The 25,241-nt window shown below is 35.1% G+C and overlaps 1 protein-coding gene across 4 annotated transcripts in view; it reads left to right on the forward strand.

Moving 5' to 3' along the window:
- Positions 1-25,241, forward strand: part of LOC150099326 (katanin p60 ATPase-containing subunit A1-like) — a 142,805-nt gene that overhangs the window by 101,035 nt on the left and 16,529 nt on the right. For 3 of the 4 annotated variants that reach the window (XM_090404507.1, XM_090404506.1, XM_090404505.1), the window contains 2 exons: positions 5,501-5,632; positions 12,341-12,389. In XM_090404507.1, coding sequence (XP_090260633.1) covers positions 5,501-5,632; positions 12,341-12,360 — 152 coding nt within the window. In that variant the 3' untranslated portion in view covers positions 12,361-12,389. The remainder of the gene's footprint in view (positions 1-5,500; positions 5,633-12,340; positions 12,390-25,241) is intronic. The other variant, XM_090404508.1, reaches the window with a different exon arrangement.

Genomic DNA, 25,241 nt, shown 5'->3' on the forward strand with positions numbered 1-25,241 from the left:
GCCCATATGCAATGTCTATCTAAGTGCACCCGTAACGATCCGGGCTTGTGTGGTTCTTTTACGATAATAAAAATTTATATTATTTGAAATTTCTTAAATAAATTTTGACAAAACAGCCACACGTTGGTTCGCTAAATGTAACGAACCGCTGGTGTTGACTAGGCAGGATAATCGTTAAAAACCCGAATATTCAAAAAATTCTTAAAAGTTAAAGCAAATTTTGACAAAGCCACTTCACTTCAATCGTTGAATATAACAATACAGGGATTATAGTCTTCTCACCAACCCAAATCGCTAACAAAATTAAAATGAATTTTTAATTAAAGTTAAAATTTATTTGAACTAAAGTTTAAAAAATTCTTGCATTTTACAAGTTACTAAATTCTTAGTAACTTGTAAAAAATTTTTAATAATTTTTATAAGTGGAACTATCTTTTAGGAAAATAAAAGACACTCAAGATAGATGAGAAAATAAGAAAAGAATTCAGGAAATAATTAGAACATTTAATATAAGTATTCAAAAAATAACATCTTTACAGAATAACAGAAAATAAATTAAATTACATAAATATACTTGAAATTTTTTTAAATTAAAATTTTAGGGTTTTTGATTTCATATTCATAAAATTAGAAATAATGGTCTTAACGTCTAATTCTGCACATATATCATTTTCAATAGCTATTAACGCCAAACTAACAAGCTTTTTTGTAACATATTTTTAATCAATTTCAACTTGGAAAAGGAATGTTCACCGCTCGCTACACTAACAGGTAAAGTTAATAGTATTCTTAAAGCAATTGAAAAGTTAGGGAAAGATAAATTATTGGACACAATAAAATTAAGAATATCGAAAGGGTTTTGAATATTTAAATTATCCGTCCGAAAAATATCCCGGAAAGCACATAACTCATCATATAGTTCTATTGCATTTACGTCTTTATTGTTGCCGTCCTTCAAGAGAATCTCTAAATTGTCACAATTTTTTCGTAAATCTTTGTTGTTAATTTGTAGTAATCTATACAAGAAATTGAAATTATCATAATATGTTTTTAATTGTTCAAAACGTTCTATTAACAAACACATTGCAACGTCTAGAAGTGTATAAAACACATTCACTCTAAATTTATCTTCTGGCGGTTGTGGCGTTTTGTCATGATGCTCATAGTCAAATTGCCGTGTAGTCTTCTTTCATCGTCGGACTTCCGTACCAGTTTTAAATTCTTGTTCTCTGTCCACCTCTTCACTCAGTTCTTTTGCCGTTTTAGAACTTCTTTAAAATTTATATCTGATCGATACTCTTGTAAGAATATTTTTAAGTTTTCGATAGATTCTAAAGCAAGTGTAATATTCATGTTTTTGTCTTGAAGAATTTTACTCACAGGGTTTATTCTGTTAAGTATATCATGCCCAGTTATAAGAGAACAAATAAATTTGTAGTCCATTATTTTAGCACATAATGTTTGTGCTTCATGCTGAGTTTCTTTATTAAAATTTCAAAAAGTGCATCGTAAATTTCTCGTAACTGATATTGTAGAGGGCAGATTGCATTAATTTTACTTTCCCATTGCGTTTTTGATGGCTGTTTCAATGTTAAAATTTTTACGAACTTTAAAAGGATTGTCCAATCCCAGTGAGAGCAAACAAAGTTTGCGCCTGAAAATATCTTCAGGACTAAATATAGTGTTGTACTATCTTATCCAGTAAGTAGTGCAACACCAAGGCAACTCGTGGCAAAGGTGGAGCAAGCTACCAGGCACTTCTAACCCAGTATCTCCCATAATGCAAAACACATTGCATTATGGGAGATATGCATAACAGTATACATATCCACATAGGAAATGTGTTTTGCATTATGGGAGATACTGGGTTAGAAGTGCCTGGTAGCTTGCTCCACCTTTGCCACGAGTTGCCTTGGTGTTGCACTACTTACTGGATAAGATAGTACAACACTATATTTAGTCCTGAAGATATTTTCAGGCGCAAACTTTGTTTGCTCTCACTGGGATAAAGGATTAAACTAAATCTATTATAGGATTGTCCAATGTTTGTAAGAGAATGAAAAGAAATTGTATATTTCTTGAATAATTGCAAAGAAACTAATTTTATCTGCATTCACTTTGGTTGCATTCGTTAACGATTAAATTTAGAGCATGAGCAGCACATGGCACTTAAACAGCTCAAGGATTTTTGTTTAAAAGCAAATTTTGGAGACCATATTTTTTCCCTTTCATATTTGCCCCATTTTCATACCCTTGACCTCACATATCTTCAATGGGAATGTTCCATTTTTCCAGTTGTTCCATTATTATTGCACATAAACCATGTCCTGTGGAATCTGATATATCTGCAAAGCCTAAAACGTTTTCCCTGATCTTGACAATTCCATTGACACAGGAGACAAAGCTAATAATAATGGTCATTTGTTCTGTTTTACTTACATCAAGTGTGCAGTCTAAAATTATGGAATAATATTTAGATTTTTGAATGAAAGTTTCCAATATTTCATTTTGACTGTCTTTACTCAAATAGTGTACTCTATTGTTTCGTTGTAGGGTCCTTTAAACATGATTTTCCATAACGGGATCAAACTTTGCAAACAGTTCGACTAATTTTAAAAAATTGCCATTATTCCTTTCATATAATTTATCAGATTATCCGCGAAAAGCTAAATTTTGGCTACCAAGGAATTTTATAATTTCCATCAAGCATTCTAAAATTTCTTTTCCAATGTTTCTTTTCCTTTGAGTCTCTCAATCAATAGTAGTTTTGTTTTTTAAATTTTTATCTACTTCCTTTGATTTTAAGAAATTTTTCATGTGAGTTAAACTAGTCTCATGTATATGCAAAGTTGTACTTACATTTCTCCAATCGTTATAACTTTCTACAAGACTACTTGATTCGGTAGGTGCGAACGGTTTGCAACAAAAGCAAAAAAAACAGAATTTAAAGTTTCGGAATAAATGAGCCATGTTCTTGGCACGAGGTCACTGTTTTCCATTTTTCAATTATAATACGTGTTGCCAAATTTATGACCATATGTATCTCTGGGATATATTATATTTTCCTTTTGAACAGGCCCCATTTCAATTAAAACAACTCGTAATTTTTCATCAATATTTCCCCATTCACCTGGATCTTCTAAATTTACAACTACAACTAAATCTTCTCCTAACTGTTTTTTACTTAAATCATGCATCTTGTTATCTTGTTCAATAGTTGCAGTAGTACATTGTTAATCATGCTGGAACCTGTGTACAGCCCCTGAACAACAACTTGTTTCACACTAGCCAGTGGAACTTCCAACAGGACTAAGCCTCTGCACACAAGGCAAGGATCACACAACAGTGGTTGGAGGCAAATGTGCTTGACCACATATCACCATCTGATTGACTGTCTAGAAGTCCTGGTCTGAATCTGTTGGACTTCAGATTGTGGTCAGAGCTTGAGAGAGCAAGCAGTGGCAGTGTTTCTGTTGGATGTTGTGCATGCCACCATTGATATGTGGCTGTACAGACTTCAGCATGTGTGAAATCAAAAGGGAGACATTTTGAACACTGATTGCTGCTATATGTACGTTATCCATGTGGTTTGTATCTGCTGAAAGCTGTAAATGATTTACTGATAGATTAGAGGTTGATGTGCTGTTCAAATTGTAGCAGTATTTATGACTAGACTAGGAACACTCAAATGTCCAGTGTGTGTGTGTCTTTTCGCCAGAAATAGATCAGGATAATTTTGCTCAAATGGGCTACGAAAAATTCTTCTGATCCTGATGGCATTCCTCTGATTGTCCTAAAGGTCTGTGTTTCAGAGTTGACTCTCATTCTGTGTCATCTTATATAACCTGGTATCTACCCTGCAGTATGGAAATTAGCTTGTATTCAACCCATCCATAAAAGGGAGATAAATCTATACTTCATAGTACTGTCCAATTTTTCTTACTCCAGTTCTTTCCAAAGTAATGAAGCAATCTATCAACACTCAGCTGCTACGCTATCTTGAAGACTCGCAGCAAATAAATGACCATCAGATATGGGTGATATAGGTGAGCAGATCTGCACAAATACCATAGAAAAGTTTGGCGAGTCCCAAGTTGTCCCCATTGTTATCTCAAGGATTTTGACTGTATCTGGCACAAAGGCCTGTTAACGAAACCTCCATCCAAATGATGGGAGTTTTCTTAACAGGCCTTTGTCTGCCCCCTAACTTGCAGTTGGACTGTCAGCCCCCTAACTTCTGCAGTTGGACTGTCAGCTTTCTGAATGGATGCTCACTTTGAGTGATGGTAGATGGTTGCTTCACTTCTAACTATATATACAACCAATTCAGGGGTCCTACAAGGCTGTGTTACCTATCCTATTTTCTTATCCACCTTCCTTCTATATATAAATGACTTACTCCAGCAAATTTCCAACCCAATAGATAGTTTTGCTGATGACAGCACATTGCATTCCTCTCTTTCATTTGACAAACCTGGCAATGCACAAATCACCACAATCTCCAGAGCCTTAACCACTATCACCTGAAATACAGATCTCCAAAACATTCATCAGTGGGATCTGGATAATCTTGTCAATTTCAATGTAAGCAAAACACAACATCTTATTTCACACACAAAAAATATAACTTACAAATATCGTCTTCTCTGCCTTCAAAAGTTAGGTTTTCATTTTTGCTTGAGGCATTACTTTAATTCCAAAAGCACCTTCTAATTTTATACAAATTGTAAATCCATCTGACCATTGAATATTGCTTCCATATCTGAGGTGGTGTTCCCCCAAGAGCTACCTAAAGATACTGGACTCTGTACAGAAAAATGCAGATGATCAATAATCTCTCAGTCACTACTATATGTCACTCACTTTCACAGGCTCTCAGTTTCTGCTGCTTGTATCTTCTACAAATACTTTTATAGCGAGTGTTCATCAGAATGAGCATCAAGAATACCCAATTCTCTGTCAAATCAGTTTAAACACATGCAGTAACTAATCAACCCCCCTTTCCTCACTGTGCATCTCCAAACTCATAGAATAAATTTCTCCTCCTCTTCATTCATCCCTTTCACTGTTGCTGTTTGGAACAGTCTCCCATCTTATGCTTCCAAGGAATACAATCCACAGCTCTTCAAGATACATGTGAACAAGTTCCTTCTTGCACATCCATGATACTAGCATACTATAGGTTGACTAACCTCTTGTGAATCAGTTCCCTATAAATAAAAAGTATATATATATATATATATGTATTCAAGATACCAAGTAATTTAAATGAACTTGGTTTTTAATCCTATTTCCCAAGAAGCAAACAGACAAGAAAGTAAAGTTTGCGCCTGTAAGTATTGCAAGTCTAAGGCAACTGATCCATAAGGTAGTGCCAGTCGAGACAACTTGTGGTAAAGGTGGATAAAGCTCTGATCACTATAATATATACCCAAGTTAAAATTTTTTACATATATATATATATGTCCATATATGCAAAATAATTTTTTTACTTCTTTAGGCATAACTAATGCACAGTCAGATCATTCCAATAAAGTTGTGATGGTGCTTGCCGCGACAAATTTTCCATGGGATGTAGATGAAGCGTTGCGTAGAAGATTAGAGAAAAGGATATACATTCCTCTGCCAAATGGTAATTTTACTTAATGCTTTAATAAAATTTTTATCATTGAAAATTGGTTAATGATAGCTGGCCTGCATCTGATATAGAGACTTTTTCCTACATCTTTCATCTTGGTATATCATCAAATTATAAATTGGATGATATGCCTAGTGATAGTTCAAATTATGGCTCAAAACCTGAATGTAAATATTTCAGTGATTATGTGGAATAACTTACAACTGTTATTCAAAGTATGTACTTGAGATTACCTTAGCCAATTAACAAAATGATGCATCTATCACAGATGACAGGTATTATCAAAGCTCTTATACACATAGTTCATGCAAGTTCTTCTGATTCCTTTCTTTTGGAATAATTAAATAAAATAAAAATCAATCTTGACTACTAATGGATATAACCAAGTTGCTGTTCAGAATATTATCAATAGATATAATTGTCTTCTTTTCTACCAACTACCATAAATTACCACTTTCTCTTGCTCTCCTTGTCTGATATTTATATAGTGCCCTGTTCATGTCGACTTTGTTATTTTGGGCAGATGGGCTGTTCTGCTGAGATTAGAATCCAAGAACGTTAGGACTACATCACATTCTTGGAACCTGAAAAGTCTGGCCTTGCCTACTATGCAATTAACATTAGAGTTCTTTAGAATCAAACCAAGATTCTTCACTTTAGAATCTGTTTCTTGAAATGTGTGAAACTTTATTGCATTGTTTCAATCTTAACTGCTCTAATTGCAGCTTATCTTAAAGTTTTGGGAAGTAATCATGATTAATTCTTCATGAATTTTTTTGTAATAATTATTAAGTTATATAACCTTGTATTTGAATTGCAAAAGTTAACCATTGTTTTCTTTTAAACTATAATACTGCATTGCCTTGTTATCTCAAGTAGGTACATCCTGACTCATCTTGTGAGTCATGTTTTGAATGTTGTTGACTGATCTTCTTTATCTTTCTGATGATGTCCTTATAATGTATAATGAAATATATTAGTGCTAAATAAATTCTATCTTTCTGTACATGTATCAATGCTATAAAAATGTCTACTACATGTTTTAAAACATTTAGTATCAGAATGACATAGTTCTTTTGTCACCAGGTAGGAATAAATGTTAACAAAACTAGCATTTTCATAGTAAAACAGGTTTATTGCCCAGAATAGATATTGATACAACAGAGTAGCATCATAATTTACTCAAAAATTGTTGGAATAAGTGAGACATTGTTGGATCAGGATAACATCCTGAGAGTAATAGAGATTGAAGGTATGATGTTTTTCGTGAAGATAGAAAGGATAAAAAGGAAGATGGAGTGCTATTGATGATAGAAAAAGAGTAATGTCCATGCATAGTAGAGATGAAAGGGAGAGAATAATGGCAGTGGTTTTGAGGCAACATGGTGTGAGATAGAGTTAAATAGAATGCATACTTAGTTGGATTTTGCTATAGGCCTGCTAATGTGGAGGGTAATGACCATGAAATGTATAAGCACATTAGCCAAGCAAATAGGAAAAGGGTGATCATTATGGGTGATTTTAATTATGGCAATATAGATTGGGATGACAAGATAACAACTGAAAGTAAAGAAAATTAGTTTCTTCAGTTTTTGAGGGACAGCCACTTCAGATAGTGTGTATAAAAGGACATGTGATGATTGAGGGTCTTGGAATGAGGAGTTGGGTGGAAAGGAAATCAATGCTGCTTGGGTACTATTTAAGAATTATCTGGTAGAAGCAATGTGTAAATGTATTTGAAGAGTGAGAAGGTTAAATAAGGTGGGTGTGAAATGGATAAATGAAGAGATTAAACATACAATACAGAGAAAGAGAGCATTGTGTAGGCAACATAACATGAGTGGTAATAATTTCATGAAGAGTACAAAGAACAGGCAAAGATTGGTGACTTGGTCGGTAAATGTAGCAAAAGTGCAGTATGAGCAGCAGTTAGCTAATAAAGCAAAAAAAAAAAAAAACCTAGGTAGTTCATTCAATATATAACCAGCAAAAAAAAAAGAAAAAAAAAAAAGAAGAATTATGGTAGGGTGACATTGATCATTGGATCAATTGGTATAAGGACAACTGCTGCAGAGGATATAGCTGCTATATTTAATGAGCAGTTCATAAAGATCTTTTATCCCTTGTGAATGTAACATCATGAAGAGTTTGAGAGCAGTGGATGAGAAGGAAGAAAGAGTGAGACAGACTGATTGTGAGTGAGCAAGAGGTATATGGGGAACTTAATGTTAATAAGGCTGTGGGACATATTGATATATCACATGTATTTTGAAGGAATATGCCATATAATTGACATTTACTTTGGCACATTTGTCTTACATTGGGTCAAGTTAAAAGGATTGGAAGGAAGGAAGGCATGATTCTATCACTGCATAAGGGAAATGACAGAACTCCTACATCAAATTGTAGGCCAATCTCTGTGTCAGGTGTTGTGGTTAAAGCATTGGAGAGGCCAGTGAGAACCAGGATCAAGAATTGGATTGACAACAGTTGATGGACAGAATGGATTTACTAAAGGAACGTTATCAGGGGTGAATGCTGGTCTTGAAATTCACGCTTGTTATTGTTATCATTCAGAGTGAGAGGTGTGATTGAAGTCTGATTAGTGGAATAATGAATTACTGACCATTTAAAACTATATATTTAGAAATTTATGTACATTTAATCATACAAATACAACATTTATTTTACAAATGATATTCTATCTTTTTCAATTTAGCTACTTGAATACAAATTCTACCCTATGGTTCTTCTTTATGAACTGGTCAATAACATCGTCATAAAGAGTTGGTTGTAACTTAATTTTTGCATGCAACAGACTGGCTGAAGCTCACTGGCTAGAGCTACGTTGATTGCGTATGACCTGTGTTTAAGCAACAGAGTGAGACGATGTGAAATGGCTATGTGCACTCATAAAATTACAGTGCTGCTGTGAGGACCTGGAAGCTCCTACAACCGAGCAAGCCAAGGTAGCTTTCACTAGACGAGCAAGCATCAACCTTCGATACACAAAGCAAAGCTCAATTATTGCCGCGCAAGCTTAAGATGTCTTCTGTCTACAAAAATAAAAGCCTAAATGGAATGCTTATAAATGCATGCATTTATTAACAAATAAACATTACTTCTTTCTCAATTAATGAGCTTGCGCAGCAAGCATGGAGAATTCGCCCCTGAAAGTTATGTTTTTTACGGTAAGGTGACAGCTGCATTGGACGAGGAAGATGGATACACAGTGATCTATTTAGATGATATTGGAGAAGATTTGGATGGAGATATTCAGTTGTTTGCAGATGATGCAAAGTTGGGACAAACCATGAAGAGTAGAGAAGATGTTGTGGCCTTACAAGAAGACGAATAAATTGAGTGATTGGGCACGTGAATGGGGATGTGAGTTCAATGTTGCAAAATGTAAGGTTTTAAAATTTGGAAAACAAAAGTGGGATGCAGAATTTATGCTTGGTGAGGATACATTGTCAGAGGTGGAGGAAATAAGAGATCTGGAGGTGACAGTGGTTAAGGATCTGAAATTTAGGGGACACATAGCCAAAATTGTGAAGACAAAGGCTTCTGGGAATGATGCAGAGGACACTGATTTGTAGAAGTAGGGAGATTCTTGTTCCATTGTATAAGGCTTTGATTAGGCCACACGCATGGACTATTGCGCCCAGATTTGGTCACCTGGTTTTTAGAAGGATGAAGAGATGTTGGAAAGGGTCCAGAGGCGACTGACTAAGGTAGTTTTTAACGTCTGAAATGTCGAGTATGAGGAAAGATTGAGAAGTTGCAATTTGCAGAGTCTGGTGGACAGGAAGAAAAGGGGAGATATGATAGAGACCTACAAGTTAGTAAGGGGTTGTTATAGGATCAATGCTAGAGTGGTTCTACAGAAAATAGTGGGAAATCAGGGGAGAAGAGGTCATTCCTGAAAACTATATAAGGAGGATGTGAACAAGGAAGTGAGAAGCAGGTTTTTTGCATGCAGAGTTGTGAATGATTGTAATGCCTTGCCTGAGAGTGTGGTGTCTGCAGAGAATTTGAATGTGTTTAAAGCACAGTATGATGAGCTGTGTGTATGATAAAAGGACCTTCTAGATGAGTCTTTGACTCCATGGGATCTTGGGTAATAATAATAATAATAATAATAATTTTGCAAAGGCTTTTGATAGATTACCACATGATAAGTTGATAGCCAAAGTAGAGTGGATGGGGTTGGATATTAGACTAGTGCACTGGAGATTGGCTATTTGATAGGTATCAGCAAGTTGTGTTTGAAGGAGCAAGATCTCAGAAGAGAAAAGTTACTAGTGATGTGCCTCATATGTCTGTTTTAGAGAGCCATCTCTGTTTAACCTGTATGTTAATGATATGGGAGAACATTTAATTGGGATATTCAGTTGTTTGCAGATGATGCAAAGTTGGAAAGAACCATGAGGAATAGAGCAGGTGTTGTGGCCTTACAAGAAGACTTGAATAGATTGAGTGAATGTGCATGGGAGTGGGGATCCAAGTTCAATGTTGTAAAATGTAAGGTTTTAAAATTTTGAAAACAAACATGGGTGTAGAATGGTGGGAATATATTGTTGGCAGAGGAGGAAATAAGAGATCTTGGGGTGATAGTGGATAAGGATCTAAAAGTTAGAGGACACATTGCCAAAATTGTGAGGACAACACAACACATTCTGGCAATGATGCAGAGGACACTGACTTGTAGAAGTAAGTGTCCTCTGCATCATTGATGTACAAAGATGTACAAAGTTTGTAAGGAATTGTTATAAGATTAACTTTGAACCCTAAGGAGCTTCTTCATCCCTTACTGAAGCGCCGTCCTGGAAAGGTGTTTCTTTGTGGGGGGGGGCTGAGAAAATGGAAGTCAGAAGGCACTAAATCTGCACTGTCGGTGGGGGATGTGGCAGAGTTTCCCAATGATTACAGCACACCCACTCTTGAGTTGTGTGCACAATGTGTATAGTCATGTTGTCATGCACCAAAATTACACCACTTGTCAGGGATCCTGCTCATTTGTATCGAGTGTTGGCTTTCATTTGTCCAATGTTGCATGGTAAAGCTCTGCATTGATTGCTCCTCACCTCGGCAAGAAGTCCACCAGCAGGATGCCTTGGCAATCTGACAAGTGACAATGACAATCAGGACACTGTGGCCATGACTTTTCAGACAGTGTAAACAGTTTTGAATTTTTTTGCTCACAGGAGATTTTTGTTCACAGGTGAATGTTTCCAGGTCATGGAATCTTGTTTGCTCTCTAGGTTAAAGTGATGATACCAAATTTCATCTCCTGTGATTAGGTGAGTGAGAAAATCCTTGCCACTGTATTGCAACACATTCTCTAGACACATCCCCATGTGTGTTGCCTTGTGCTCTTCTGAAAATTATCGGGGCACCCAGAAGGAGCACACCTTTCAAAAACCAAGGATGTTGTGAACAATTTCATAAACACTGGATTTACTCAAGTTTACCACTTGTGTAATTTCATGCAGTTTCACTTGTCAATCTTCAAGAATGATGCCCTTAATGTGCAGAATGTTGTCTTCTGTCTTGCTCAATGAAGGCCTGCTTTCTTGATGTCAGTGTTCAATGTCACCATGCTTTGCTTTATATTCATTGCACCAAAAACACACCTCCTTCTTTGGCATAACCTCTTTTGTTATGCCATAAGTCTCTTTTGCATACAAAAAATGAATAACTTCATGAACACCTATTTTGGACCACACTTGCAGAGTAGCTGCTATCCTGCAACTTGGGTTAGCTGTGAAACGACCATAGAACCACACTCCAATGGCAGTCTTTCTGAACATATTTAATGAATCTATCTGTCCACAATGTTTTATCTCATTCCCTTTCATGATTATTAAGAAAAAAATGTGTTACTTTACTTTTTCAGAAACCCTCATATAGTATATATATTTTATTATTATTATTTTCTCTCTCTCTACTTTTTATCAAAATAAATTAAAATATTTTCACTTAACACGTTCGCTGCCACGCTACTTTGGCATGGTCTGTTCCCCTACGCCGAGCAGTTTCACTTCTTCAAGGTCAGTACGATAATCTCGTTACCGGAGGTAAGCATCCTATGAGTATACTCGTAGTTGGCTTGTACAGAGCATATACCTTCTATGAGAATACACACTTTTGATGCTAGCCCCACAAGCCAAGCATTTTCACTTCTTCAAGGGCACTACAATAATCTCGTTCCCGGCGGTAAGCGTCATACGAGTATACTCGTAGCTGGCTTGTGAAGCAGGTTTACCCACTACGAGTATACTCGTAGTTGGCAGCGAATGTGTTAATAAATGAAAATAGTGCTTATTTATAAGAAATATATTTCTTATAAATCTTCTCCATGTCAAAGTTTTATGGTACAAAGCTATCGTATTAAGATGCTACTATAAATGCTGATTCAAGGAAATATATAAGAACGTATATGTATTTATTTCCATTTTGTGACCATATCTAAATAAATAAATGTGACTTAAATAAATGACATATTTCTTCTACCAATAGATTACTATAATTAATTATAAATTTTATAATTATTTTTATTTTATAATTATTATTTTTTTAGCAAAATAAATATATGGAATTGTATAAATTTTTTTTTTTTTTACCCTTTCTCTCCCTCCTTCCCTCCTGTTATTCCCATTTCATCCTCCTTACCCAATTTTCCATAATTATGCTATATAGGTTACAACAACAACAGATAGTCTACTAAAGTTTGCAAGAGCTTCATTGGGTAATTATATAAATTATAATAAAGATGTACTTTATGCATAAAATAGAAGACATTGTATGGAAAAGTTTTTTATGCCGATTTTATTGATCAGTATTATTAAAAAAAAACAGCCATCTTGTTTTATTAATATAATTTCTCTAAATACAGCAGTTGTATCAAAAAAGAAAATGATCCAGAAAATGACTATCCTTCATGCCACTAAAGAGGAATTTATTCTTTGTCTGTGCCTTAAACATTTTCAAGTTTCTTGAAGATGTTTGCAAAATGAAAATTTTGCAAGAAGTTTTAAAATTTGAGATAGTGAAGGAAATGTCGTTAATTATAAAGGCAACTTTCTTGCTTTTATAGTTAAGAAGATCTTACTTTATTTATTATGCTTTATTACATTATGATTGGAAAATGTCCATTTTTCCCACGATGTTTATTTATAACAGTGTTTGAAGAGCATATACATTCTGGAATCATATGTCAAATGAAAAAAGTTGTCACAGTCTGCATTTGCTTTTAAATGTAGAGGGTATTTTCTACAGGTTTTATTATTTTTAAAAGTTTAAACCACTTCATGGCAGAAGCAATTTGGTAATTCCTCTAATATTTATCTGATTATCATGCATTCTCTAATGTAAGGTTTAAACAATACTTTATTGTTTAAAACCATATGATAGAAATGATAAACACCATAACACAAGAAATGACATTCATGTCAGAGTTTTTTTGCAACAGTCCAGTTGAGATTTTGATGCCATGGTCTAACATAATTAAAGGAATTTCCAAAAACTCTTTGGACATATTATTATTATTATTATTCGTAACACCTCCAAGGAGTCCGAAGACTCATCGCAGGAGGATACCCACTGTACAACTCTCTGTTTCCACCACTGCCGAACCTCTACTACCAATCAACAACATCAGCGCCAACTTCCGCCTACCAACACCACAAGTATTTTTTGTCTTTAAATTGCGTGTGTTCTGAAGGGCCGATTTGTCTGTATGCCAGATGAAAAACCCGAGTTTCCGGGAGAAAATAGGCTGAAAATATAAGCTGAGTAGTTTCACGTGAAAACATAGTCTTACATTAGTAGTATATCTGAACATGCTGTTATATTCATTTTTTTTTTTTTTTTTTTAGTCCTTCAACATAATTGTGAACCACCAAAATTCATCATAATCATTGAAACACCACTAATTTTTTGATGCTACTAATAATATTTTAAGTGAAAATCAAATCTCAAATGTAAAGCACCATCACATATATGACTGATAAATTTTTCCTCATTCTTCATGAGTTTGAGTTTATTATTATTGCACGGCACCTCCAAACACTCATTGCAGGTGGTCACTTCACTCTACACAAACCACCCCTCTGCAACTTTTCATTACTAAAAAGAAACTCTTTAGTAAGTGCATTGTTATCATGAACAAAATACTGACATCATATTTCTCACCTTCTGCAATTTTCTTCATGGGAACATGTTTTCATATGAATAGATAATGTGAACTGCTAAGCAGTTCACATCATCTGTTTTCTCTCATGTCTGCATTTCAGCACAGGTTCAGTGTTAAAAAATAAGTAAATTAGGTTAATTAATTATGCTTTTTTTTTTTTTTTTTGGAAACAATCATTGGTTATATTTTTCTTGAGCCTAATGAAAAGATTTACTAGTTTCAAGTTAGAAAAAAAAACTGTTTCTAGCAAAATTCAACCAAGTGTCATGGCTATTTTCATTGCAGATGATTAGGTTTGCAGAGATATCTTAACAAGCAAATTAGAATAGAATATTTCAAGTTAAATGTACAACAATAAAAATCTTGATATGTCACACATGATGTTAGAGGTACTGAGTTTAGTCTGAAATATCATCAGAGTGCAATAGTAATGAGAGAATGAGAGAACAGACACTGATATATATATATATATATACAGCAATCCCTCGATTAGTGTGCCCAATGTGTTCTTTAAAACAGGCGCACTAACTGAATACAATCGAATAACCTATGGGAAAATGTATAATTCGTTCCTGAAATTTCTGTTTTGAACTTTAATTTTTTTATAAAAGAATTAAGGTATGTCTCAGGGCCTAGTTAAAGGAAAACCATGAAGCTGAAAGACAATAAAACATATTCAGAATATAAATTTAATTATTCTGCTTCTTAACAAAGAATTGAGCTAACATAGTTTGGCGGGCATTTTGTTTTATTTTTCATACAACCGACTATGGTCTTTTTGCCTCTTCTACTCTTCTGCAAATTTTACTGCTTCTCTCTTCATCAGGGTCAGCCTCTAAACATTGCTGCTTAAAAACTTCAATTGTACGAAAAATATTTTCAAATTGTTTCTGTGAAATCTCTTTTGGCTGACTATTAGTGGTTAAATTTTCTTCATATTCTTCGAGATCTTCCCGCTGTGCATCTAAATTTAGCAGGTCGGAATCACTCAATTCTTCAAAATGAGATTTAATTAACTATTAGACATTATCATTGAAGGGGGAAAGAAATGAAGGACGTAAGAATTGGTCGCCAACACGCAAAATCACGTGCTTTATAGATAAAATTTCCCAACTGTTATACAAGCAAAATAGTTACCACTTTACAAACTACAATGATCATAAAAGTGAAGTTAATTTTCCGACGTGTAATTATAAACAACTCATTCCAGAAGACGGATTGATTACCCTATTATCGGAATGGATTCTCCTTTTTGTGACATGTGCAGAAGTGTCGAAAGGTCTCGAATCTGTGTGCGCATACTATAGCAGATGACATAAATTTTGGCAGTAAAAATTTTGAACATAGTATACATAGTGTACATGGAAGTAGTGTAGTATGCCATTAAAAATAACTTTGTAAAATGTTTTAAATCAGTAACTAAATTATTTCATTCTGGTGAGTGATTTTTTAAAATAGACATAAAAATATATAGGTAGAAAATTTTTAAAATCTGTAAGATTTATTTTTAAGATGTATATAGGCGCACTAATTGAATTTGAGTATTGAAAAAAAATGATGCACTAATCGGGAGCACACTAATAGAGGGATTACTGTGTGTGTGTATGTATATATATATATATATATATATATAGTGCTTTACAGGACAGTGGATTTAACTTGTATTTTGAAGAGTGTAATAAGGAAGCTAACTTGTGCAGAAAGTGAGACAAGGATGTACATTATCCCCTCTGTTATTCATTATCTATATGGATCACATCATGAAGGAAAGTGGTATTAAAGATGATATCAAAATCGAAGATGTTAATGTCAGCTCTTTGCTTTATGCGGATGATGTTATATTTCTAAATAAATCCGCTACAAGTCTGCACGATTCTCTGACTAAATTGAATAGCTGTTGTAATAAATATGGTATGAAGGTCAGCAATAAAAAGACAAAGACAATGAAAATAGGCAGAATCATTGAAAATGTCAACTGTGTTGTGAATGGAGAACCTGCGGAACAAGTAAAACATTTCAGCTACTTAGGCACGATTTTTACTGAAGATTGTAAATTAAATATAGAAATAGACAACAGAATCAGCAAAGCTGGTATGGTGGGAAATCAATTGAATAAATTCATATGGAATAAGAGAGAAATTAGTTGGAACACTAAATTAGCTGTATACAAGACAGTGTTCAAACCAGTTTTAACTTATGGATATGATAGCTGGGTCAGAAGTAAAACACTTGACCAAAGACTAGAGACCGCAGATATGAGAGTCCTGAGAAAGATTATAGGTGTGAACAGATGGCATCAATGGCAATATCATATTAAAAACGAGGATATTAGGAAAGAACTTGACATTGTCAGCATCCAGGAATGCGTTATCAGAGCTAATCTCAGGTGGTATAGTAACTTAAACAGAATGGGCGAAGAAAGATTAGCAAAACAAGTGTTCTCTGCCAGGTTGGCAGCAAAATGACCCAGAGGAAGACCAAGATATAGGTGGATTGATACGGTACAAAGTGCTTTAGACGATAGAAATATAAGATCTGATAGTGTTGGAGTCTTGACAAGTAACAGACTGATTTGGAGGAAAATTGTAGATAGGAAGTTAGTAATGATGTAATTTTTTTCATGTAGTACTATCATATCCTGTACACCCCTTGAGGGTACATGGCAGGAATTTGATGATGATGATGATGACTTGTACAGCAGGTGAAAAGTGGCTGACAAACTGATAATATAACCAACCTATGTAAATATAACTGTGAATGGGCAAATAATTGAAGCTATCAGTTTAATTTGCAAAGTGCAAGGGCTTGAAATTTGGTAGGCAAGATTAGGAGGCAGAGTATACAATTATGGAGAAAATTTGAAGGAGATGAGAGATCTGGGAGTAGTGGTGGACAGAGACTTGAACTTTAGGGGTCACATTGCTAAAACTGTAAGAACATTCCAACAGATTATGGCAATAATGAGGAAGACATTGCCATGCAGAAGCAAAGAGATTATACGGCTTTATATAAGGCTTTGATCAGGCCACATATGGACTACTGTGCACAGATTTGGTCACCTAGTTTTCAGAGAGATGTGGATATATTGGAGAAGGTTTACTAGGTAAGCAAGTATCAGTTCTATGGAATGTCAAATACAAAGAGAGGATGAGGGAATGCAACTTACAGAGCCGTTGCATTCCCTGTTGCAGAGCCGGTGAATAGAAGATGAAGAGGGATATGATTAAGACATATAAGTTGGTGATGGGTTATTGCCAGTTTAATGTGGAGAAGATATTTCATAGAATAGAGGGAGGCAAGAATAGAATTAGAGGCTATCCATGGAAGCTGTATAAAGAGGGTAGGTATGAGCAGGTTTTTTTCATGGAGAGTGATTGAAGTGTGGAATGGATTGTATGAAGGTGTGGAGAGTGTAGAATCTGTGAGTGGATTTAAGGCATAATTCAATAATCTTTTTGCATGAGAGAGTATAGATCTCCCATAATGAGTCCTTTGAATCCATGGAGGTCAGATATTACTAATAATGTACATACACATGCACGCACACATCATTCTATATATATGTTAAAGATACCAAGTAATTTTATAACCTTGGTTTTAATCCAGTGGTGAGCTATGGAAATTTTAACAAAGGGCTCGCATCGTCGAGCAAAAAAAAAAAAAAAAAAAGCCGTGTTTCAGACAAAATGTTTTATTAATACAGCTTGTGTACAAATTCCAATCAAAAAGTATGAGAGGACAATCAACCTTTAAAGGCTATCATTTTTAAACAAATATATCATGATCTAAACATAAAATATTTGCACACAATCAACTGTGTTAATTTATCCTACATAAGAAAAACATTTTTAACTATCAAAATATAATAAGAATGAAATATTTTATAAAACATTTGATTGGCTACTGGTTTTACCATACAAATGGCTACCAGAAGGGAGAAGGGTAAAGATAAAGCATGCGCTTATTTTATTTTCAAACTTGAGCGCATTCATTATAGAGGAGTTGAAACAATAATTCCAAATAATCTATACACTGCCAAATAGACTAATTTTTGTTAGGTTACCATATGAGTTTGTCGCTTAATATGTTTAAAAAAAAAATTTTTTTTTTTTCAAAAAAAATAAACAAGAAGAACAAGGGGCTCGCAAATTTGAGAAAAATTTAACAAAGGGCTTGCACGAGCCCCTTATAGCTCACCACTGTATGTATGTATGTATATATATATATATCTGCCTGTAATTATTTATTTATTTTTATTTATTATATTAATTATATATTTGAATTATGTTTAGTATATTTATATATGATTCCGTATTTGAAAGATGCTAATTTTTTGCTGATCTTATTAACATTTGACCTCCATGGAGTTAGAGACTCATTGTAGGAAGTACACACTATCGCATGCAATGCTCATCCAACTGTGCCTCAAACTGATTCGATGTATCTACATTTACAACTCATTCAGGCAATGCATTCTACTCACCAACCACTTTCTCTGCAAAGAACCTGTCCTCACTCCTCTGCTCACACCCTCCTTGTACAGTTTCCAGCAATGGCCTCTTGTTCTACCCCCCCCCCATCTCATTCTATGAAAAATCTCTTCCATGTCAACCTGATAACAACTCCTGACTAACTTATATGAGGCCTGATCAAGGCCTTATACAATGACATCATAACCTCTCTATTTCTACATGTCAGGGTCCTCTGCATCATTGCCATCATCCGATATGATGTCTTCACAACTTGTGCAATGTGGTCCCTGAATTTCTGGCCTTGTCCACCACCACCACCACTCCCAGATTTTTCATCTCTACCTCTTTCAAAGCTTCCCCACCCAAGTGTATATTTTTCATCCCATCAATGCTTACCAAATTTCAAAACCACTTTGCAACATTGAACTAACAATTCCATTTATCTGCCCCTTCATGCAATCTATTGAAGTCCTCCTGTAAGGTCATAACATCTGCTTGAGTCTGAATTATTCTCCTCAATTTTGCATAATCTGCAAACAACTGCATATCACTAGTTAAACCCATCCCAATATCATTAATATACAAACTGAACAATAGTGATCCCAAAACTCACTCCTGTGACACACCACTAGTGACCGTCCTCTTTCAGGACTGCACTCCCTTATACAACTTTCCAATATCTATCTGACAGTCAGTCACTGATCCAACTCAGAAGTCTGTTATCCAATCAAATCTATTTCAGTTTATTTAACAGCTTGTCATGTGGCAGTCTATCAAAAACTTTTGCAAAATTTAAGTATACCACTGTATATGCATCTCCCTTGTCCAAAGCATTTGTCACCTTGTTATAGTACATAAGTAATGATAACACATTCAGGTTGGGGCGATCGTGGCTCACTCAGCCCATATCCAACCATCTGTTGAAGTGAGCTAATTTACTGGCAATTTCGTTCCTGCGTGTTGTCAGACTTTTCATAACAGTTTCTTTGATTAAAACTAATTGTGCATTGAGGAGGGGATAGTTGAAAAGAAATGTTCTTTTCAGAATATATTAAAAAACAATAATTAATAGTAAATCAACTATAGTTACTATACTTGATTTACTAAAAGATGTAAAGAATAGCAAATATAAGGAAGAGAAAGAATGGGCATGAGTAAAAATACTTTCAGTACTGTAAAATGGATTATGAATAATTTACATCTGTGATACTTGTGTTATAAGTATCTGGGGGTGGAGTGAAGAATATGTGATCCTATAAACTCTATACTTTCATATTTGCATTTATGATGAACATAACTTAAAAAAAAAACTTATGAATAAATGGAAAAGGATTTGTTTGTAAAACATAAATCACTAACAGCCACTATACTTTAGACACAAGAAAAAGAAGTAATTTTATTTATCACTGAATAAGGTACAGAGACATTTGCAGTCCCTGTAATGTATTTCTCCAAAAATAGTGCAATTAGAGACAAGTGGAATAAAAACGGTACTACCTAATGAAACATGTCTCCTCCCACAGAAACTGTGTTGCATAAACTCAAATAAAACCTTTTCTTGTACTTCCAAACACACCATCTAACTAAAAACAGTTGTCCCAACATTTGTCCAAATTTTCAATTACATGAAATGAGTATTTGTTTGATTGCATTTGAAATTTTTGATGTCATTAAGACAGATCACAAATGCCAACTTCAAATAAAATTATTCTGAAAGAGTTGCAACAAACATGCCACATAAACTTTGTGTCAGTGAGGCCACCCGAAGTGGAAGCGACAAAAAAAAATGTCTACCAAAAGGGTTGCAACTAACACATAGTGAAAACTTTGCATCAGATCAGCCCACCTGCATAACATGGAAGCAGCACACGAACAGTAATGAAAAGTCCTGTTGGTATGATTAACATGCTACTTTACCTTCCTGACTTGAATGTGTGAGCAAACCCCATGCTGATAACCACAGAGAATACTTCTGTTATCAAACCATTTCTGTATCCTACTTCTCACCAAACTCTCTAGTTCCTTCACCACAACTCCAGATATACAGATTGGCTTATAATTTGTAGCCACAGCCTTATCACCACTTTTATGCAGTGGAACAATTTTACTTTTTTCAACTCCCTTGTAACCTGTGCTGTTGTAAGACTTTTATTAAACAGGCATGGCAATGCTACTACCAATTCCCAGGAACATTCCCTTAAGATGCATGGTAATATATCATCAGATCCTATCACCTTATTGAAATCAAGTTTATTTATTTCCTCAAATACATCCTGCTCACTCACAGTTAAGCCATCCTCTTCTATGTCCTCTACACTTAATTTCCTTATGATTCCACCCTGATGAAACACACATAAACTGATCACTGAATACCTCAACAATGTCTTCCACAACAGCTTCCATTCTACCATTTTCATCCATTAGCATCATTCTGCCTTCTACTTGCCACATATCTAAAAAACTCTCTAAGGTTTTTCTATGCCTGATTTGCCAATTTCTGCTCACAATACACTTTTGTTGTCCTTACTAAGTGAGTCACTCTCCTGGCTTGTTCTTTATACTTTTCATGTAACTGATTATTATCATTATTCATCTTATACTGCCTCCAAAGTGCCTTCTTCTTTTTCCAGATTTTATGCTTAAGCCCCTCATTCATCCATTTTACACTTACCTTATTCAGCATTTTCGCCTTTGGAATGACATTCACACATTGATGTTGTTATGCATTTCTTTGTCTGTTTCCAAGCAGTATTTATTTCCTTACCACTCAACTCCTCATTCCATATTATAGCTCCAAGCTGTCTCCTAAACTTGTCATAATTACCAGCCTTGTATTTCCACATATATCCTTTCCTCACAGAAGTCTGCATATGACTAGCCACAACCAAGGTAATCACTTCATGATCGCTTTCACTAACTGGAGGAAAGTGTAAAACCCCACTCACAATTAACATCCTCTGATGAAATTATCAGATCTAAAACTCTCAAGCCCCGTGTGTCCTCCTTTACGTGCTGCCTGAGATAGTTATCTCTCAAGAACTCAAGAAATTCATTTTCCTTATTCCCAAATGCTATCTGTTCATTCCAACTATACCACCATAATTAAATTACCCATAATAATTACTCTTCCTTTGTTCACTAATATAAGTTGTTTCTACATTTTTTCATCACCACATTCCCCGGCATATAGTGTCGTGACGTTCTATTTTCATGTTGTGTTCTAATCTGCCATCTTGTTTCAAGTCACTCTTATTAATAAAACAACTAATTGCAAATTGATCACCGATCCAAAAGTAGGGAAATTTATAATTATACTGCGCCACCCTTTTTTTAGATTAGTCTATATAAAATAGTAGGATCAATTCTTAATTAAGTTAGTAGTCTTCTCAATTAGGCCGAATTATTTACTATTCTACTTGGGGCACCCACAAGATTCGAATTTTTTTATGAACGGTGCAATAAAAGGGAATTCAGGCAAACACAATATTTAGATTAACAAAATAAAACATTTAATATATGATATATAACAAATACAAGAATTCTACTTTTAAATGAAACAATACAAATAACTTAATACATCTTGCTAAGTCACTCATTCCAATTCAATGTTCTAAGCTTTAACATACAATTCACAGCTTCAAAATTACAAGCTTTCTTAACTCAAGTCAATAAAACAAAACTTCTCATTTGACCAGTCTGCACAAATCTATCAGTTGTACTTAATGTTTAAATTCACAGCAGGCACTAATCAAGGTAGACAATATTCCAAGCAATCTTATTTCGGACCTTGAACTTCGAAGATACGTTATAGTTAATGTTAGAATAAACAAACATGTATGACTACTCTTACCAGATACAATCTTCAGTACATCAATTTATTGTGAGCACATTTATGAATTAACTTATTTAAGCTAGCGGAACACATTAAATAAAATTCTCCAACGCTTTAAATGAACTACTGTTAATCGCGCTTCACTACTCTAAACAACAGCAATAAGGTACTGATATCTTTCCTTGTTTACTTTTCTTCAACTAGTTAAATTCATTATAATTCTTCTCAGGGCAACATAGAATTAAGACGTAATCCTAGACTAACTGGAACTAATCAGAATTTCCCGTTGAATGTCCAGTTCTTTATTTATCCGATTACGACATTAATTTTCCTCTACAACAACAGCTGATTTCACTTGCAGCTGAGTATATGATTCACTACGTTTTTGCTCACTTCTAAACACTATTCTCATGAATTTCTGCCCTAAAGAATTTATAATTTTCCTTCACTTCTTTGCTTGTATCCTACCTTCCTTCAGGCTCTGCAAAACTCTCTCTTTTTCTCTCTAATTCAAATTCTTATTGCCTTTTTTCTCCTTTTGGTTCCAAGGACACGCACTCTTCGACTCGTGCTTGTTTATTTCATGCGTCTCCATGACAACCAATGAACGCAAACATTTCGCTAATGTAATACAACGCTCTACTACTACATAAGTGATTACATAACGTTAAATTTTTACAAATAAGAATAAACAGAATATTTGAGCTACTTAATCAGCTTTTTCATTACGTATACAATTATTTATAATAACACTTTTCGTTACTTTATATATATATTTTAGTTATCATAAATTTCTACACATATTATTATTTAATAAATTAATAGTAGGTTAAGTTTAGAATAAATATTTAAATAGTAATACTTAATTAAGGAACAATAAATAATTTTTATACAAATCATGATTAATATATAATAAGCAATGTTAAATGTGAATGAAAAAAATAAATTACACAACATAGTTTCATTCACAATTTAACAATAGCAACATGCAACTAAATATGTCTTCCCGTTAACCTTCACTTTACACCATGCTGCCTCATAACCATTGCCACTATTTCCCTCTTTCATGTCCACATCATGTGGACATTATTTCCCTACTGTCATCATCAGCACCCCTCACCTCTTCTTGTCCTCTTTGTCCTCATGAAAAATACTGTATCCATCCATTATCCTTCCATTTCTATTCCCGTTAGGATATCATTTTCATTCAACCATGTTTCACTTATTCCAGCGATTTGGGGGCGAATAAACTGAATCAGTGAAACCATTTCATTCCCCTTGGTTCTGATACTTCTGGCATTTGTAAATAAACACAGCAATTCATTTTTAGGTCTATAACCAGTCCTGTCCAAGCCTCTTGTTGGTTGTGATTTCCCTACTACACCTGCCCAATCACCTTTATTATTATTATTATTATTATTATTACGGGCAACTCCAGGGAGTCATTAGACTCATCGAGGGAGGCCCCAAATCATTTTCATCACAACTATTCGACATTCATACAGTATCTATCATACCTCGCCTTAAACTCATTCACTGTCACAGCATCCACCACAGACTCAGGGAGCGCATTCCACTCATTCACTACTCTAAAAGTAAAGAACCCAGCTCTAACACCTTTACTAACCACACTTTTGCCCAGTTTCCATGGATGTCCCCTATCCATCCATCCTCCCACAACCAGCCCTGTTCTCAAAAATATCTTCTGAATTAATTTTATAGAAACCCTTCAGTAATTTGAATGTCTCAATCATATCTCCCCTCCTCCGCCTATCAACCAATTTTTGCAACCCACAATTCCTCAACCTGTTCTCATACGGTTCATTCTACAGACCTGCTATCATCTTGGTCACTCGCCTCTGGATCCTCTCCACCTCCTCCCCATCAAGAAGAAACCTAGGTGACCAAATCTGAGCACAGTAGTCGAGATGAGGTCTTATCAAGGCTCGATACAGAGGAACAATAACCTGCTTGTCTCTGCTTGTCAACGTATTCTTCAGCAACCAAGTGATTTGATGAGCTGATTTGGCCACTTTTGCAATGTGTCCCCTAAATTTCAATTCCTTATCCACCAACACTCCTAAATCTCGTGCCTCATCAATTTCCTGGAGCACGGTTCCACCAATGCAGTAAACTGCCTCCCATCTTTTCACCCCAAAATGCATAACCTTACATTTTGCCACATTAAATTGACATCCATTCTCCCTAGCCCAGACCTCCAATCTATCCAAATCATCCTGCAAAATTTTGACGTCATCTGCATTCACTATTGCCCTACCCAACTTCGCATCATCCGCAAACAAATGAACTGTTCCTCTCAGATCCTTTCCTATATCATTTATGAACAAATTAAACAGCAGTGGTCCAAGAACAGATCCTTGTGGTACACCACTAGTCACAGGCCGTCTAGTGGACTCTACTCCTGAGTAAACCACTCTCTGATATCTCTCCGTCAACCACCCTCCTATCCATCTCACCAACCCTATGTCCATTCCCATATGCTGCAATTTACTGATTAGAATTCCATGTGGTATCCTGTCAAAGGCCTTAGCAAGGTCCAGCAGAATCACTGTAAACCCATTACCCTTATCCAGTTCAGCCGTCACTGTGTTATAATACGTGAGCAAGTTACTGAGGCATGACCTACCCTTCACAAAACCATGCTGTCCCCGATACAGTATCCCATTTTCTTCTATCCAATCTTGTATTTTCCTCTTGGCTATTTTCTCTAAGACCTTGATAATGATTCCTGTTATGCTGATTGGCCGGTAATTTTCAACAGCAGCCTTGGAACCACCTTTGTGCAGTGGAACTATTTTCCCCTCTTTCCACCCCCTTGGGACTGACCCAGTCCTGAGGCTCAAATTAAACATAATGGTCAAGGGCACTGACAATTCTTTGGCCGCTTCACGTACGACACGAGCTGGTATACCATCCAATCCCACAGATGTATTGACATTGAGGTTCTGTAATAGACTAGTTACCTCTACCTCATTCATCACAATTCCAGTATAAGCTGTTGGTTCCTCCATTTCCGCAAAGCCACCACCTGGATGATATACTCTTGCAAAGTGCTCGCTCAGTAATTCCACAACATCGACT

This window comes from Typopeltis vanoorti, chromosome 14, assembly GCF_054136105.1.
Source record: "Typopeltis vanoorti isolate ZY-2024b chromosome 14, IOZ_Tvanoo_1.0, whole genome shotgun sequence".
NCBI lineage: Eukaryota > Metazoa > Arthropoda > Arachnida > Uropygi > Thelyphonidae > Typopeltis > Typopeltis vanoorti.